Genomic DNA, 16,208 nt, shown 5'->3' with positions numbered 1-16,208 from the left:
GGGAGTCTGCATTAGCAATGGGTGGTCTCTTTGATTCAGAAGAACCTTTTCTTACGAAGAAGCACATGAGAATGAGCATTGGTTGCAAGCCATGCAAGCTGAAATTTCTTCTATCATTAAGAGCAATACATGGGATCTTGTGGAATTGCCTAAAGGCAAGCATGTAATTGGAACAAAGTGGGTGTACAAAGTCAAAAGAAAGTCTGATGGTACTATTGACAGGAACAAAGGCTACTCCCAGAAAAAGGGACTAGATTATGAAGAGACTTTTGCTCCTACTTCGAGAATGACCACAATAAGATCAGTGATTGCATTGGCTGTCCATAAAGGATGGAAAGTGCATCAATTGGACATCAAAACTGCATTCTTAAATGGGGATTTACAGGAGGAAGTATATGTAAATCAGCCCATTGGTTTTGTAGTTCCTGGTAAGAAACATAAAGTATGCAGGTTACACAAAGCATTGTATGGGTTAAAGCAAGCTCCAAGAGCTTGGTATGATAAGATACATGCTCATCTAACCAGCCAAGGTTATGAGAATAGTCTAGCTGAAAGCACATTGTATGTGAAGAAAACCGATGCCGATATTCTCATAGTCATCTTGTATGTAGATGACATGCTCATTGCAGGTACAAGCAAAGCACAAATTTCAGATTTCAAAGCTGATTTGAAAGCTGAATTTGATATGTCATGGGGCCTACTATCTCGGCATACAGTTTATGCATACAGATGATGGCATTGTTATGCAGCAAACTAAGTACATAAAAAGTTTGCTAAAAAGGTTTCACATGGATGAATGTAAGCCCATTTCTACTCCGGTAGAACCAGGTGTACGGCTTACTATGCATGATATTGGAGAGCCTTTTGAGGCCGGCATTTACAGCCAGGCAGTGGGATGCCTCATTTACTTGTGTAACACGAGGCCAGACATATCTTTTGGGGTGTCTTTGTTGAGCAAATTCATGCACAGCCCAGGCACAAAGCATTGGCAAGCAGTCAAACGCATTTTTCGTTATCTTAAGGGTACCCTGGATCTTGGTTTGTTCTATCCCAAGGGGGGCAGCTTGCATCTTTATGCATACAGTGATTCAGATTGGGCTGGTGATTATGATACCGGACAATCCACCAGTGGGAATTGTTTTTTTCTTGGCAATTCATGCATATCTTGGTTGAGTAAAAAGCAACCCACTGTTGCTACATCTACTTGTGAGACTGAGTACAAGGCAGTCTTTACAGCTACAGTAGATTGTGTATGGTTGAGGAGACTATTGGCTGATCTTCGTGAGTGTCAGCAGACACCCACCACCATTCTCACTGATAGCCAGAGTGCTATGGCCGTGGCACGAAATCCAGTATTTCATGCACGTACCAAGCACATAGAGATTCATTATCACTATGTCAGAGAGAGGCTACATGCAGGGGAGATCAGTTTATCTTATTGCCCTAAACAGGATAATGTTGCAGATCTATTCACAAAGGCTTTCCCTCGAGAAAAGTTTGAAGCTTTCCGCAAAGCTTTGGGCTTACTCTCATACAGAGAGTGATCTGCTATCTTGTACAGGTTCACACTTCCACTACAGAGGGGATTTGTAGGCATATGCTCACTTATGGTGGCAAGCATTTGGGCAGCACATGGCGGTGCTCTGCGAGCCCCGGCTGAGCAAAGCCCACATGGCCTTACCCGAGGAACCCCACTTTTCGGCCCCTTCACAATAGTTGCACCCACACCTCTGTTCACGGCTGACCTTCGGTGCTCTGGCTCCTACACCCTCTCCGTGTCGTCGACCTTTCGCATCGACATTGATCTTCGCTCCTGCACCCTCTCCGCGTCGTCGACCCTCCACATCGACATTGATCTTCTGCACCGCTTGCATCTGTTACTTATTAGTCAATCTCAATTAGACATTTTCTATTAGATAACCGTCTCTACTCCCTACACTCATTTTTAGTACACTCGCAAGTGTCTTCCTTCAATGAGTTACTCATAGCCTCATATTCGCTCATGTAAGACTGCCAAGGAGGCTTGAGATGCACTTGTTGCAACACTTTGCCACATACGCAATGAGGCATGAGTTGCCTTCCCGCGTCAGCATCTTGAGATAGAGCATATGAATGAGGGAGATTTGAAGGATGGTTTTCTCATGAAAATCAAAGATTTGAAAGGAGCAACTTGCAAGTGTGGATGAGGTGTACCCTAACAGTTCATTGGTGCCCATCGTTCTCAATGTGTCGTCGGACTCATACCAGAGTTGTGCTTCTATCATTAGACTCATGATGAAGGATAATCCAAATGTCCTGACATTTGATGGGTTGGTTTCAATTCTCTTGCAAGAAGAGCAGTCAAGGCAAAACAGGTCTGATATGCGTATTAGGGACCATACCTTTGCAACAAATCAGTGTAGTAAAAAAAGGCAAAGCATCCGTCCAGAAAGGGAGGAGGGGAGGGTAATAAGTCTTAAAACAAATACAGCCCAATCCTTGCCAAGAATGCAAAGAAAGAGGGCGACAAGCCTAAGAAAAAGAGCAAGTGCAACTATTGCAAGAAACCTGGTCGTTACATTAATGAGTGTAGGAAAAGGCTGGCAAAGGAGAATGGAAGATTCATGCGTGGCTATGGCTGTTGCATCAACACCTGGTGTTGAGAAGAAGAAATCCACGAACTTTGCACAGGATGATTGGGCATTCCATGTGCAGTATAGTTATGATCCTTCTCTACATGATGTATACATGTCAGTGACAAATTCGCATATCTAGTATTTTGATAGTAGTGCTAGCAAGCATATCACTTCTCAGCGAGGTCTGTTTTCATCTCTTGGGTCTGCTCCCCAAGGAGCTATTGTCACACATGCGAACAACTCCATGAAAGGAGTTCGCAAAGCTGTACTCACTGCTGCAAATAGTGGGACAATTCCTCTCTCGGATATTTTGTATAAGAGGGGTTCTGTATTACAAGGGACATAGTGACAATGGCAGCCTGTCATGGAATCCACCAAGTAGGCAATGTGACCCTACTCTCATCCAAGTGCCTTACATACTAAGCTTTGTCGCCTTCTAGCTAGCACAGTCATCATTCTCCTCAAAGTAGAATTCCCTATTATGACTTATTTATTGCAGTACATGTTCTTCCACTTCCTGCTTTTTTTTTAAGGTAACTAACTTATAGAAAGGATGTGATTGGAAAGGATCCAGATTGAAACCTTGCTAAAAAAGCCTCTAGATGCTGATTATGAATTACCCAAGCATGACTTCCATACTTCAGCATCAGATCAAGATTTTCAAGCCTGCAAGCAGCAGTAATTTGAATTAGCATCGACTCTCAACTTCTAGTTTTGAACTACATTTACACACGGTATCATACAGGTCCACAAATGATAAAGTTGTTAAATTAGTAGATGAACTCTTTATATAGGGATTGAAAGCTGGCCATATGTGAATTCCCAGAGCATATCCTTGATGTGATGTAACTTCGATTTGCTATCTCACACACTTGCAAAGTCGAATATTCCTCTAGAGATGGACTACAGTAATACATAAAACATTTGCATGGCCATTGAAAAAAAGGGTGGTCACATGTGATTTGGCATAAAACATCGTTTCTGTAGCCTGTGATGTTTGCTTCTTTTCTCAAGATGTGCAATATCACACAAACATGCTAGATACTATGTTAATATAAAATTATTACAGAAGAAGGCTCACCTTAAGGTTTGATGCTGCAGCTGACTTTGTGCATTATGAAGAGCATGCTTCCAAGCATTGACATCACCACGCCTATTCGGTGCTGGCGGCTCTAGTCCATAACGTGACATATCAAGCACTGCACCTACCTTTCCAGCACGCACACGCTCGTATTCCTTTGCCAACATAGGGCAATTCTGTGGCATAAAACAAATAGTTGGAAATGAGAATGGTGTAACAGGGAATTATGGGCACAGGTTACAATTCGGCATATGTAGCACTATGTAGTATGTATATGAAGCCAATACTTGAGGTGCTTCTTAACACCATCTACTTTAATATTCAGACAAGGACTTAGCTAGGAGCTAATATTATTTCCGTCTATATACTCTGTGTGTGTATCGAGATGGGTATTGCAATTGGAGACCCATTATAAAGTCAGTTAAGAACTTGCCGACAAGACAAGTCACTCAGTGACCTAATATCCTTTAAATTTACTTAGGGATCTGTGGCAGGGAGCAGATTCTGACCAGGCCATTTTGATCTAGAGTCGTCCCTCAACCTATCACCCTAGATGCAGTACCGGTATCTTTACACAGACCTCATTCTCCTTCAGACTCTTCTTGGGAGATCATTGCCAATCTTACAGCATGGCAGATCTGGAGATCCATATGCATGTAGGCTCTAGAGGGGACTCGCCTAGCCCTCTGCTCTCCCCACCCTCCCCCCTTCTTCACCTAGGCTCTATGGGCAGCTTCCCCCCCCCTTGCATCACCTATCCTCTCCTGTATTCCCAGTTATGTTCTTATAGCTCTCTAGGTTTTCTTTGTCTGTGGCAAGTTTCGGCATCTTCTGCTCTTGGACTCCATGGTAGCCGCTCCATCATCCCAGACCGAGGCCGCCGCCGTCCCTTGCCTGCCCTTTTCACAAGAAGATCTCTAGATTCTCGCTACGACAATCGCTTCTTTGGAGGCCTCCACCCTGGTATGCAAGATTGTGGGTAGCCACCACTGTGCGGGCAGTTCAGGGATATGTTACAGGCAAGCCTTCTCAACGCGCCTGGAAAGGTCACTGACATTCATCCCTTGGGGCGTGGCTACTGTCAGGTTGAGTTCAATTCACCTGTAGCTTCAGACTGAGTCATGCAACTCAGCCCCGTCGCACTGCGTATGGCCTAGGCCTTGTTTGCGAGGTGGCAGCACAGCTTCGACCCGGTGTCCAATCCTTTGGCTGGCATCTCAAGCTTTCCCGTGAGACAGTTTGTTTTCCAGGTCTTAGGAAGGAATATCTTCCTCTCCTCCCAGTGATAGGTGGTATCGGAAGAGAGATGGAATCCCCCCCACCACCACTTCGGTTCTTTCACGGACGGCTGGGATTCCATCCATTGATTCCCTTCCTATTTGCATTGCCTCCCCGCAGTCAATGCCTCACACCATTATTAGCATATTCATCCCCATATTCTGCCCATGTATTGTGCCACATTTGATCCCTTTTATGGCCCTTGGTTGTGGGCTGGCCACCCTTATTTTCTCCTTACTTTTCCCCATTTTCCTAGTATTTTTCCCAAGTCAGGTGATGCATTTCCAGTCGACCAGGTCTTGTTGCTCTAGTTGGCCAGCCCCATATGACCTATATATAGGTGGGCTGGCCTCTCCCCTTTTCCATTCATTGATTGTTGGAGGTGTGGTTCATGTGTTGATGCACTCTCACCTTTTGTATCCTTCACTTATGAGACTATTCTGTCTCTTGCTCGGGATTGCTTTCAGTACAGTATATTCAACGTATTAGCTTCATATCTCTCTCTCTTGCACTTCTCAGATCAGCACACACTAGTGCTCATCTTGCTTCTGCTTTGTGCACTCTTTCATGGTATCAGAGCTCTAGGTTCAGAGTTTTCTCTGCTGCCCCAGATTTTGCCCTATCTACAGCCCCTTCACCTCTAGGTTTTTCAGATTCACAGCCCTCTGGATTGTTATATGTTCTGGATGATTGCTGTTGGTCGCTCTACCTTCTTCTAGGCTTCATCGCTTACAGCCTACAGGTATATTCTCGTCAGCGTTTTTCTCTACAGAAGTGTGGAAGCTGGTCGGCCTGTATTTTCAGGTCTGCAGCCCCCTGTTTGGCTGTGTTTTCTTCTCCAGTGGACACTATCTATAAGGTCTTGTGGTGATTCTGGCTTTGATGGCAACCTTGGTACCTCTGGTGGACACTTCGTTCTTCTAAGGTGTGCGTTTCTTTTTCTTCTTCTTCTGAGATTGAGCCCGAGTTTTAGTGATGGCTGCCCCAACTACTCTCATATGTTCTAAGTCTGCAAAGTTGGATGGCTCCAACTATACTTTATGGAAGGTGAAGGTGAAATCAGCCTTGCATGGAGTGGATCTCTGGGACTGGCTCATTACAGCTGCCAATGCCACCCCTCCCACCCTTTCTACCGTTGGTGTGACTCAAGCACAGATTGATGTTTGGCAAGCGAATGATTCGTGTTTCTTCCTTTCTGATGTTGAATTGTCAAGATTATGTTTTCTCTCATGTGCGTACAGCAGATGTTGCACATGAAGTTTGAAGGGCACTTGCAGATCTTTACAAGATTAAGTCTCCGGGTCGGATTTTGGCTTTGGAAAAGCAGCTTATGAATCTTTCAGTTTCTGCCTTTCCATCTTTATCTATTTTCATCACGAAGATGAAAGATCTCCGAGACAAGCTTGCTATATGTGGCAAGAATATCTCTACTCAAGATATCACTATCCAACTTCTCTCCAAGCTTCCAGAGAGGTTTGATGCTCTCTTTCAGTCTCTTGTTTCTTCTCCTCGTCCAGTTCCAATCACTTGGGAGGAAGTTCTCCCCTCCATTATGCAGATTGAGTCTCTCTTTGAGGAGCGGACTGGCACCTCTAGTGGTTTTGATGGAGCTTTGGTTGCTCGAGGTAAAGGGAAGAATTGACTGAAGAAAGGAAAAGCGGATTCTCACAAGAACTCCAAGGACAATGACAAAGATAAAGACAGACAAAAATAAATCTTCTAAAAACAAGGACGTGGAGTGTCACTATTGTGGCAAGAAGGATCATAAACAGCCCCGGCCCCCAATGTTACAAGAAGAAGCGGGATGAAGAAGCAAAGGACTCTACCTCTACAGGGGTGTCCCAAACCAAGAAGGACGATGGTATTCTTTTATTAGCCGGTGCTCATCGTATGCTGGCTCTTGTGACTTCTCACTCTCGGTCTTGGATTGTGGATAGCGGTGCTACTGCACACATGACACCTCATCGAGATTGGTTCGAGGACTTTACTACCAGGACAGGCAATATCACTTTGGGTGATGCTTCTTCCGTGCCAGTTCATGGACGTGGCACCATCCCCATCCTTTGCTCCTCCGAGAACAAGAGATACTTCTCTCACGTTTTGTACATTCCAGAATTGGCATTTAACCTTTTGTCAGTGAGTGCTTACAACTCAGGGTGCAGAGGTGATCTTCTCACATCACGATATTACTATTCGTGATAAGGAGACTGGTAGCATCTTGGCTCAAGGAGTCCGAGATAATGGCCTGTACAAGTTGACTGCTTTGCTCTCTATTGGTTCCTCTTCAGCTCTTTGGCATGCTCGGTTTGGCCATTTGAGCTATCAGCTTCTACAGCGAGCTTCAAAGGATAGGTTGGTTGAAGGTCTACCGACCATCAAGCCTCCAACTTTTGTTTGTTCCTCTTGTTTACAAGGGAAACGACACCGAGCCCCCTTTCCGAAGGAGGCAACACATAGATCTTCAACATCACTTGCTCTTGTAAGTTGACGCAAAACATCGAATTTTATAAAAAAGTTGATGTTCTGCATCAACTCGATGCAAAACATCAACGTTGATATAAGGCGTTGTACATGCCCGACGGCCGTGACGGTGGATGACTTCTCCAGATTTACCTGGGTTTTCTTTTTGAAGTCCAAGGATGAGCCTTTTCAGCACTTTTGTGATTGGAGGGTTGAGGTGGAAAAAGAGACCAATTCTTCGGTCAAGGTTCTCAAGAGTGACAAAGAGGGTGAGTTTACATCCCAAGAGTTTCAACAATATTGCAAGGATCATGGCATTCGGAGACAGCTTACTACAGCATATACTCCATCACAGAATGGAGTTGCAGAGAGGAAGAATAGGACTATCATGGAGATGGCTCGTGCTATGCTTGAGCACTCTTCTTTACCTCGACTGGACTCGAAGTCTCAGCGAATGACTTTTCTTGAATATAGTTCTGTGTCCAATGCAATTTCGTCTGTATGATCAGAAGGCCAACAAAGTTGTTGTGAGTCGTGATGTGGTGTTCAACGAGACTACTGCATCTTTTGAGGGGGGTGGTTAGCTGCTTCTTCCTCCACCTCCTCCGCCTCCTCCTCCTCCTCCCCCCCCCTGCTTCCGTTACACCTCCAACTATGGATTCTCAATCAGATGATGATGATGACTCTCCTCCTCCTCCATCGAGCTCAAGCAGAACGGTGCTTAGATGGTATTTTTAGACAGTTCGTGATTCTGGGTTGTGTAAGCTTCCTTCTGCTCCATCGCCTGATTCTCTTAGGCGATCTTCCAGAGTTATACGAAAACAAATTCATGAGGGCAACATGTTTGTTAACTATGCTCTTATGTCCTCTAGTATTCATGGTCCTTCTAATCCCACTTTTGTGGACGAGGCTCTTTCACATGAGCCTTGGTGTCGTGCTATGCAGGCAAAGCACGATGCTGTTGAATGGAATGGCACTTGGATTTCGGTGCCTAGGCCACAGCAACGTAAGGTGATTGGTGTGCAGTGGATCTTCAAGACGAAGTATCTAGCTAATGGCAACTTGGACAAGCACAAGGCGAGGTTGTTTGCCAAGGGCCGGGATTTGAGGTTCCACAAGCAAAAAGGACCATGTGTATCGGCTGAAGAAAGCTTTGTATGGTCTGAAGCAGACTCCGCAGGCTTGGTACCAGCAAATTGATGAGTTCTTTCAGAAGCTTGGCCTGCACCGTCCTCATGCATATTCGAACCATTATATCCTCCTTGAAAGGGGGTTAGTTGTTATCATTGTGGTCTATGTTGATGACCTCATCTTTACAAGCTCTTATTTTGCGAGGATCCGTTCAGTCATGGATGCTTTGGAGACAAAGTTTCAGATGACGGATCTTGGCCTTCTGCATTATTTTCTTGGCTTTGAGATTTGGCAGACCCCTCAAGGTATTTTCTTCTCTCAGCAGAAGTACACACGGGAGATTCTTGACAGGTTTCAAATGACTGGGTGTAGACTAGTATCTTCTCCTATGGATACTAGTGAGAAGCTTTCTCTAATTGATGCTTCTCCAAGGATTGATCGGGGACAATATCGGGTTCTCGTCGGTTGTTTGGTATGGTTGACCTACTCCCAATTGGACATTTGTTTCGCAGTCACCTTACTGAGTTCTTTCACATCCAGATTCCAAACCCCGTCAGCAGCATTGGCGGTGTGCTCTCAGGTGCTTCAGTACTTGCATGGTACTTTGGACTTTGCCATCTTCTATGGCCAAGGGTGCACTCTTCAAGGATGGTCGACGGATTCAGATTAGGCTAGATATCTGGATACTTGGCGTTCAACCACTCGTTGTGTTTTTTCACTTGGGTCGAGAGCCATTTCATGAAGCAGTAAAAAGCAGCCTACTGTGGCGCTTTCCTCTACAGAGGCGTAGTAGTATCGTGCAATTTGTTATGCTGCCTCTGAGGCGATTTGGTTGCAGAGATTATTGGGAGAACTTGGCTTTCCTCCTACTGGATCTACTCTTCTTTGGTGTGACAATCAGAGTTGCATCGCCATCGCCAAGAACCCTGTGTCTCATGCTCGTATGAAACACATTGAGATTCAATATCACTATGTTCGTGAACGAGTTCTTGCAAGAGATTTGCGTTTGTAGTATTGTCCTTCAGCAAATCAGATTTGTTCACCAAGCTGGTGTCTCAAGCTTCCTTGGCTCATCTTCGGCTTCTCGGAGTTTGTTCAGCATCTGGTGCTAAGAGAGGGTGTTAGCATATTCATCCCCATATTGTGCCCACATTTGATCCCTTTTATGGCCCTTGGTTGTGGGCTGGCCACCCTTATTTTTTCCCATTTTCCTGGTATTTTTCCCAAGTTGGGTGATGCATTTCTAGTCGGCCAGCCCCATAGACCTATATATAGGTGGGCTGGCCTCTCCCCTTTTCCATTCATTGATTGTTGGAGGTGTGGTTCATGTGTTGACACACTCTTACCTTTTGTATCCTTCCCTTATGAGACTATTCTGTCTCTTGCTCGGGATTGCTTTCATTGCAGTATATTATTAGCTTCATCTCTCTCTCTCTCTCTTGCACTTCTCAGATCATCACTATAGTGCTCATCTTGCTTCCGCTTTGTGCACTCTTTCAAGATCCCCACGTGAGGCAACGGAAACTGCAACCACATATGGTCTCCTTGACAATGCATCTGCCACAACATTCTTCTTTTCTGGAGTATGCACAATCTGAAAATGAAACATAGAGAGGAAGTTTGCCATCCTCATATGCTTCTCAAACAGTTTGGTTTGCGTGAGAAAGTATCTTAGGCTTTGGTGATCTTGCTTCACCGTAAAATCAGCCCCAAGAAAATAATGTTTCCAAACGGTTAAGGCATGAATTACAGCCAATAACTCTTTCTCATAGATGCCAAAAGAAAGCTCAGCATCATGCAAACGACAACTCTCATAAGCCACGGCACATCCCTCTTAATTTAGGACCGCTCCAATGCAATTTCCACAAGCATCACACCCCACAATAGTAGGTTTCAGCAACTCTGGAATTATCAACACCGACCCACTTATGAGTGCTTCCTTAAGTTGGTAGAATGCATCCATCTCATCCACGGTCCATTTGAACACTGCTTTCTTCTTGGTAAGCTCATGCGATGGCGAGGCAATCCAAGCAAAATGCCTTTTGAAACATCGATAATACGAGCATAAGCGAAGAAAGCTTCGTACTTCATGTATGGACGTCAACTTTGGCCAATAGTGAACGCCATTAAGTTTTGCGGGATCCATTCTTACACCATCCTTGGATACAATGTGCCCCTAAATAGTGTATTTCCGAAAGGGAAAAATCACTCTTTTTGCCGTTTATAAAGAGCTTTGCTTGTGAAGCTCTCTAAAAACTATGGCCAAATGAGCTCTATGTTCCTCCTCATTCTTGGAGAACACCAATGTCATCAAAGAACACACCTGTGAAAATTCTAATGCCCTCGAAAAATGCAATCAATCATTCTATTGAATGTAACCGGGACATTCATGAGACCGAATGGCATGACTAAGTACTAATGAAGTCCAAAAGTTGTCTAGAATGCCATCCTATGAACATTCTGTTTTATAGTGATACCCACTCTTCAGATCAATGCAGATAAAGCATGCTGACCCATCAAGCTTATCAAGAATGTCATCTATAAGTCATAGTTACCACGGAACGGGAACGTTCCGGGAACGTCGGATGCTAGAACGGGAGCGGGAACGGGAACGGGAGCGGATCGGGAACGTCGCGGAACGCCACGTCATATGACATGTCAGCATATGACACAAAAAAATGTAACTTTTTGTATACGGATAGCCAAATATGCTTCCTAATATTTGCTCCCCCAAGACATGAACATACATTTCTGCAAGCAAAACAAACGTTCCAAAAAAAAAAAAAAAAATGCAGAACGTTCCGGCGTTCCGGGAATGTGCCTTCGCCCAGAACGGCGTTCCGGCGTTCCAGGAAGGCGGAACGACGTTCCGTGGTAACTATGCTATAAGTGGAATCAACAAACGATTCTTGATAGTCAGCTTGTTTAATGCCCGGTAGTCAACACACATGCGGTAAGACCCATCCTTCTTTTGTACGAGGAGTATGGGGGAGCAGAGTGGCGAAGAGCTTGGCCAAATCAAACCCTTCTCCGCCACTAGGGTGCCCACCAAGTAGGGCCTTGGGCACTTAATAAGAAATGTCCACCCATTTTTTAATGAATGTTAACCTACAAAGGTTATAAACATTACAAAAATATTTAATAACTAACACAAAGATTTTTTAGTGCACTTACCACCTGTTCACAAGACACGAACACATCAAAATACAAGGCAATCGCACAGTTCACAAGTAGGCGTCCCATGCCCATGAACTCAACATTCATGGCAAGCAAACACACAAAAACAATTCACGCAAAAACAATTTCAAGCATGCAAACATGTGTGCATGTGCACTTTGTTATGAGCAAATTTCTCGAATATAGAACAAGTACATCACTGACATTTTCAGGCGCAAACCTAGCACATCGAAAAGCGTAGAACTAGGGTTGGAATCCCAGGCACTCGATCCACACACTAGCTATAAACAAGCACAAGAAACACGGATCTTGGCCACTCGGATCCACAAACTGGCCATAAACGGGCCTAAGAAACTAGGATCCCGAACACTCAGATCTACAAACTGGCCAGACATAGGCACAATAAACTGGAGAGAACCATTTGTGTTACATGCACTGAGCTTGATCGTGATGATGCACAACAGGGCCTTCTTTATACCTTTATGTGGTGAGAATCTTTAGCATCTAATTCAGAGAGTAGAGAGAGAGAGAGAGAGAGAGAGAGAGAGAGAGAGGAGAATGAGAATGAAGAAGACAACACAGTATTGGGTCCCAAATACCCATTGAAAGGCCCCCCTGCAAGCAGGAGTATTTGCTTATATTATTCTTTGGAGAATGCTGTACAATGCTTGAGTAAACAAGCGATATGACTGCCCAATGCAAGGATGAGGAAGACCGTACGTTGGTTGAGTATCCACCAATCCAAGGCTCTACTGAAGACTCTTCGGGCCACTGATGCAAGTCCAGATAGCTGTAGGACTGCACATATGCTGGCTGAATGTGAAGAGGAGCTTCCTTAGTTGCCTGGAGTTGACTGGATGCTGAACTGCTATCTTATCTTTTCTGAATACCTGAACATTTGAATGGACAAGATGCGACTGCTTTTATATGTTGAAAATTGCCTCCAATCAGCAAAAAATGCTGCGCTTAGGACTTTTTTTACTGCTGCCCGACCTGCATAGACCTGGCCGACTGGATGTTTGTGCCCAGAATGTTGTCGGCCTGCTGCAAATGCTGGCCGACTGGGTACAACCTGCTCCCATACTGGTCGGTTGGTCTACCATGTGGTCCAACTTCCAAGGCTAAGTTGAGCCCTCGGACAAGCCAAATAGCCCATGGACTTTCCTACTGACTTCTACATTCCTGCTAATGCTTGACCTAATGCTAAGGCCGACATCTACATGCACTAACTGATGAATTCTCCAAGCAGGTTAAGAGGATTGACACTTGACTTACCTCTAAGGCTCAGAGACTGACCTACGTAGCTCATGCCTGACTGTCCCTAGACTGAGGGCTCAAAATCGGGTCACGGCATACGACAAATATTCCTATAAAAAGGTGCTACTACTATACAAATAATGCACTAATGATCATGCCAATGTGTCACTGTGCACCCGAGTGCAAGGTGCACGTGCATAGTTGTTTCTCGTACCGGTACGAACAGGTTCGTACGGTACGATACCGTACAATATCGTACGGTGTCGTATGGTACGATATGGCTGTTTATAGCCGTTTCGCTGCCGCCTGCGCCGTTTCTTTCGCCTTTTTGTAGCCGTTTTTGGCTTACTTTGTGGCCCATGTGTTTGCTTGGTCCATTGGACATGTTACATGCTCATAAAATGCCCACTTTTTTTTTATAATTTTTCTACTCTACACTTATTCTACTTTGGAAGTACATCAAAATGAGCACAAATTTACACTAAAATGGTAAGCTTTTGAGTAATATTAATAATTAAGTAGATACAAAATGAGTCATGACTCGAGAGTCAGGAGTCAGGACTAAAGCCTTAAGGAGGCAGAATACATGGACGGACTCAAATGAGTCAATGACAAAAAAGTACTGAAGACTAGAGGCTAGAGGCTAGAGCTAAGCAGTAAGGCCCATGAATCATGATCCATGAATGATCATCCACGTGAAGTGCTCGCCTCACGGTCATGGGTAGCTTGTGCCAAAGAAGCATCAAGCTCATCCTCAGTCTCATCCTCACTGGCATGCTGCTCCTGCACCTCATCCTCTTGTTGCTCTTCTTGTTGACTCATCTCCCACTCGGTGAAGGAATCTGCCTTCTTGGTCACACTCTTGCAAAGCATTCGGAAGTTTGCGCTGACAAAGACAAGGTCATTGGCACGCTCTACCCCGAGTTGGTTCCTCTTCCTAGAGTCAATGTGGCTGTAGGTACTCCAAAGTTGCTCCAAGCAAGAGGAGCTGACGGCCTGGCTAAGTATGCGGATGGCAAGCTGTTGCAGCTCCGATCCATCTGAACCAAAGTCCTCCCACCATAGAGCAGCACCAACTTTGGAGCGGTCAACCTGTGCATCATGACAGCCATAGGAGCCATGAAATGACCTGTACATCGAAAGCTGGTCCTTGATCTTGCGCCTAACCGATGCATCAGGCACAAGACAATCCAAGATGATCCTCCATCCAACGCTCACCTCCCGATCGCTCTCCTGCTTGTTGCCTTGGAATTCTGGGTCCACCACATAAGCTGTTGCATGCAATGGAGACCACCTTCCTAGACACAAGGCAATCTCCTCGTATCTGTCTTCGTCAGGCACGAAGTCTTTCAACTTCTTTATCATGCGATCCATGGCCTCGTAGACCTTGCCTATGCATGGTTGCATAGCGTCTACAATCCTCAATAGGTGGACTATGGGCCTCACCATAGCATCTGTGGTCTTCACACGCTCCCACCAAGAGGCGTCATCCGCCCCTAGCCTACACTCTTGGCCAGTGTTTGTATGGGACTCTTGCATGGCGACAAACTCGTCGCTAAGGAAAAGCCCCCTCAAAGCACCGCTACAATCCTTCAACCGGCCCAACATGAGAAAGTTGTAGGCAAACCGGGTGTCGGAATATTTGAGGAGAGAGAGACAGGACCGCTACAATCCTTCAACCGGCCCAACATGAGAAAGTTGTAGGCAAACCGGGTGTCGGAATATTTGAGGAGAGAGAGACAGGACCTCTTGTTGAACTCATGCCGAAGTCTTTGGTGGTTGAGGACAAAGGAGACCATGGTGTTGGCCTCCTCAATGAGCGGGCTGATCATGGCAATGCCCCGATGTCCTTGAGGAGGTTGTTTAGGCAATGAGCCATACAAAAGGACACCGTGACATGTCCATACATACCTTGGAGAATAGCCCCCACCGCCCTATTGGAAGGCTCCCCATCCGCAACAAAGCCCACTACATGTGTGGGGCCAACGATCTCCATGGTGGTAGCCCACTCCGCCGCAAGCACATCCACGCTCTTCCTAGTGCCGGATGCATCATGAGATGAGATGAAGTACATCTCTCCGCGGGAATATGCAACCATGCCGTGAATACTCCTCTTGCGGGTGTCACTCCATCCATCCACAATGAGGGAGACTCCGTTCCTCTCCCATTGCCGCTTTGTGTTGTCGGCCGCTTGCTCTACAATGCGCTTCTCCTTCTCGAGCAATGTAGTGTGCAAGCTCTTGGATGAGGGGGGCGTATAGGTTGAGCCATACTCCCCAATCTTCTTAACCATGACCTTGAAGTATTCCAACCTATTCAAGAAAGTAATTTACTAATGAGAAGGGGACTAGGATGATGAAAACATGAATGATGAATTGGCAATGATCGATTGCACTTACCTAGCTGCTTGAAAGGCAATGTGGTCGTGGAAGAAGAAGCGGGCCACCGCCATATCCACCTCCTCCTTCAACTTGGGGTTCCAATTCTCCCCAAGTGTAGATTGTCGCCGTGGGCCACGTAATGATTGAGAGGCCATGGAGATGGAGGGTGCCGGCGTCGTGGATGGAGTAACATTCCGACTTGATGGTGAAGGTGATGGTGTGCATGATCCCGATCCGCCACATGACTCCATTGTAGAGGCTTGAGTTCCTCTCCCCATTGTCGCGGGATCCACGGCCACTCGTGGTGTCCTTGTCGCTTCGACCGCTTCGTAGACGCTAAGCTTGTCAAGAAGTTCCCGTCTCTTCTCGGGCGTGACATTCATGCAAAACCTCACCTCATGCCCACTCTCATGCAAGAGGTGGGCTCGCACTTTGTCGATGCCACCCGTTCGCTGGCACGGGCAAAGCTTGCATACCCATGGCCGAGAACCGCCTCCATGAGCGGATGGGGTGTAGTTAACCTCCTCCCACCATGTCCATCCCGTTGTCCTTTTACGAGAAGTCCCGGCACGTGAGGAGGATGCCATGGTTGAAGATGGCTTGACTCTTGAGCCTTGAGGAATGAGAGAGAGAGAGAGAGAGAGAGAGAGAGAGGCCTAGAGGCTAGAGCCTAGAGGCTTGAGGCTTGGAAGTTGGAAGACTCAAGAGGCCTGAAAGTTGAGGGAGAGGTGTGAGAGAGAGAGAGAGAGAGAGGCCTAGAGCCTAGAGGCTTGGAAGTTGGAAGACTCAAGAGGCTTGAGGGAGAGGTGAGAGAGAGAGAGTCTAGAT

General features: G+C 45.8%; 1 protein-coding gene across 2 annotated transcripts in view; it reads right to left on the bottom strand.

Moving 5' to 3' along the window:
- Positions 1 to 16,208, bottom strand: part of MOS4 (modifier of snc1,4) — a 61,753-nt gene that overhangs the window by 32,037 nt on the left and 13,508 nt on the right. The window contains exons 2-3 of one of the 2 annotated variants that reach the window (XM_086807805.1): positions 3,697 to 3,872; positions 3,198 to 3,281 (exon numbers count right to left, since the gene is read on the bottom strand). In XM_086807805.1, coding sequence (XP_086663931.1) covers positions 3,198 to 3,281; positions 3,697 to 3,872 — 260 coding nt within the window. The remainder of the gene's footprint in view (positions 1 to 3,197; positions 3,282 to 3,696; positions 3,873 to 16,208) is intronic. The other variant, XM_086807806.1, reaches the window with a different exon arrangement.

Source organism: Cibotium barometz, chromosome 13 (genome assembly GCF_041138505.1).
Source record: "Cibotium barometz isolate CiBa-2024 chromosome 13, ASM4113850v1, whole genome shotgun sequence".
Classification (NCBI taxonomy): domain Eukaryota; kingdom Viridiplantae; phylum Streptophyta; class Polypodiopsida; order Cyatheales; family Cibotiaceae; genus Cibotium; species Cibotium barometz.
This window is presented reverse-complemented; position numbering and strand designations above follow the sequence as displayed.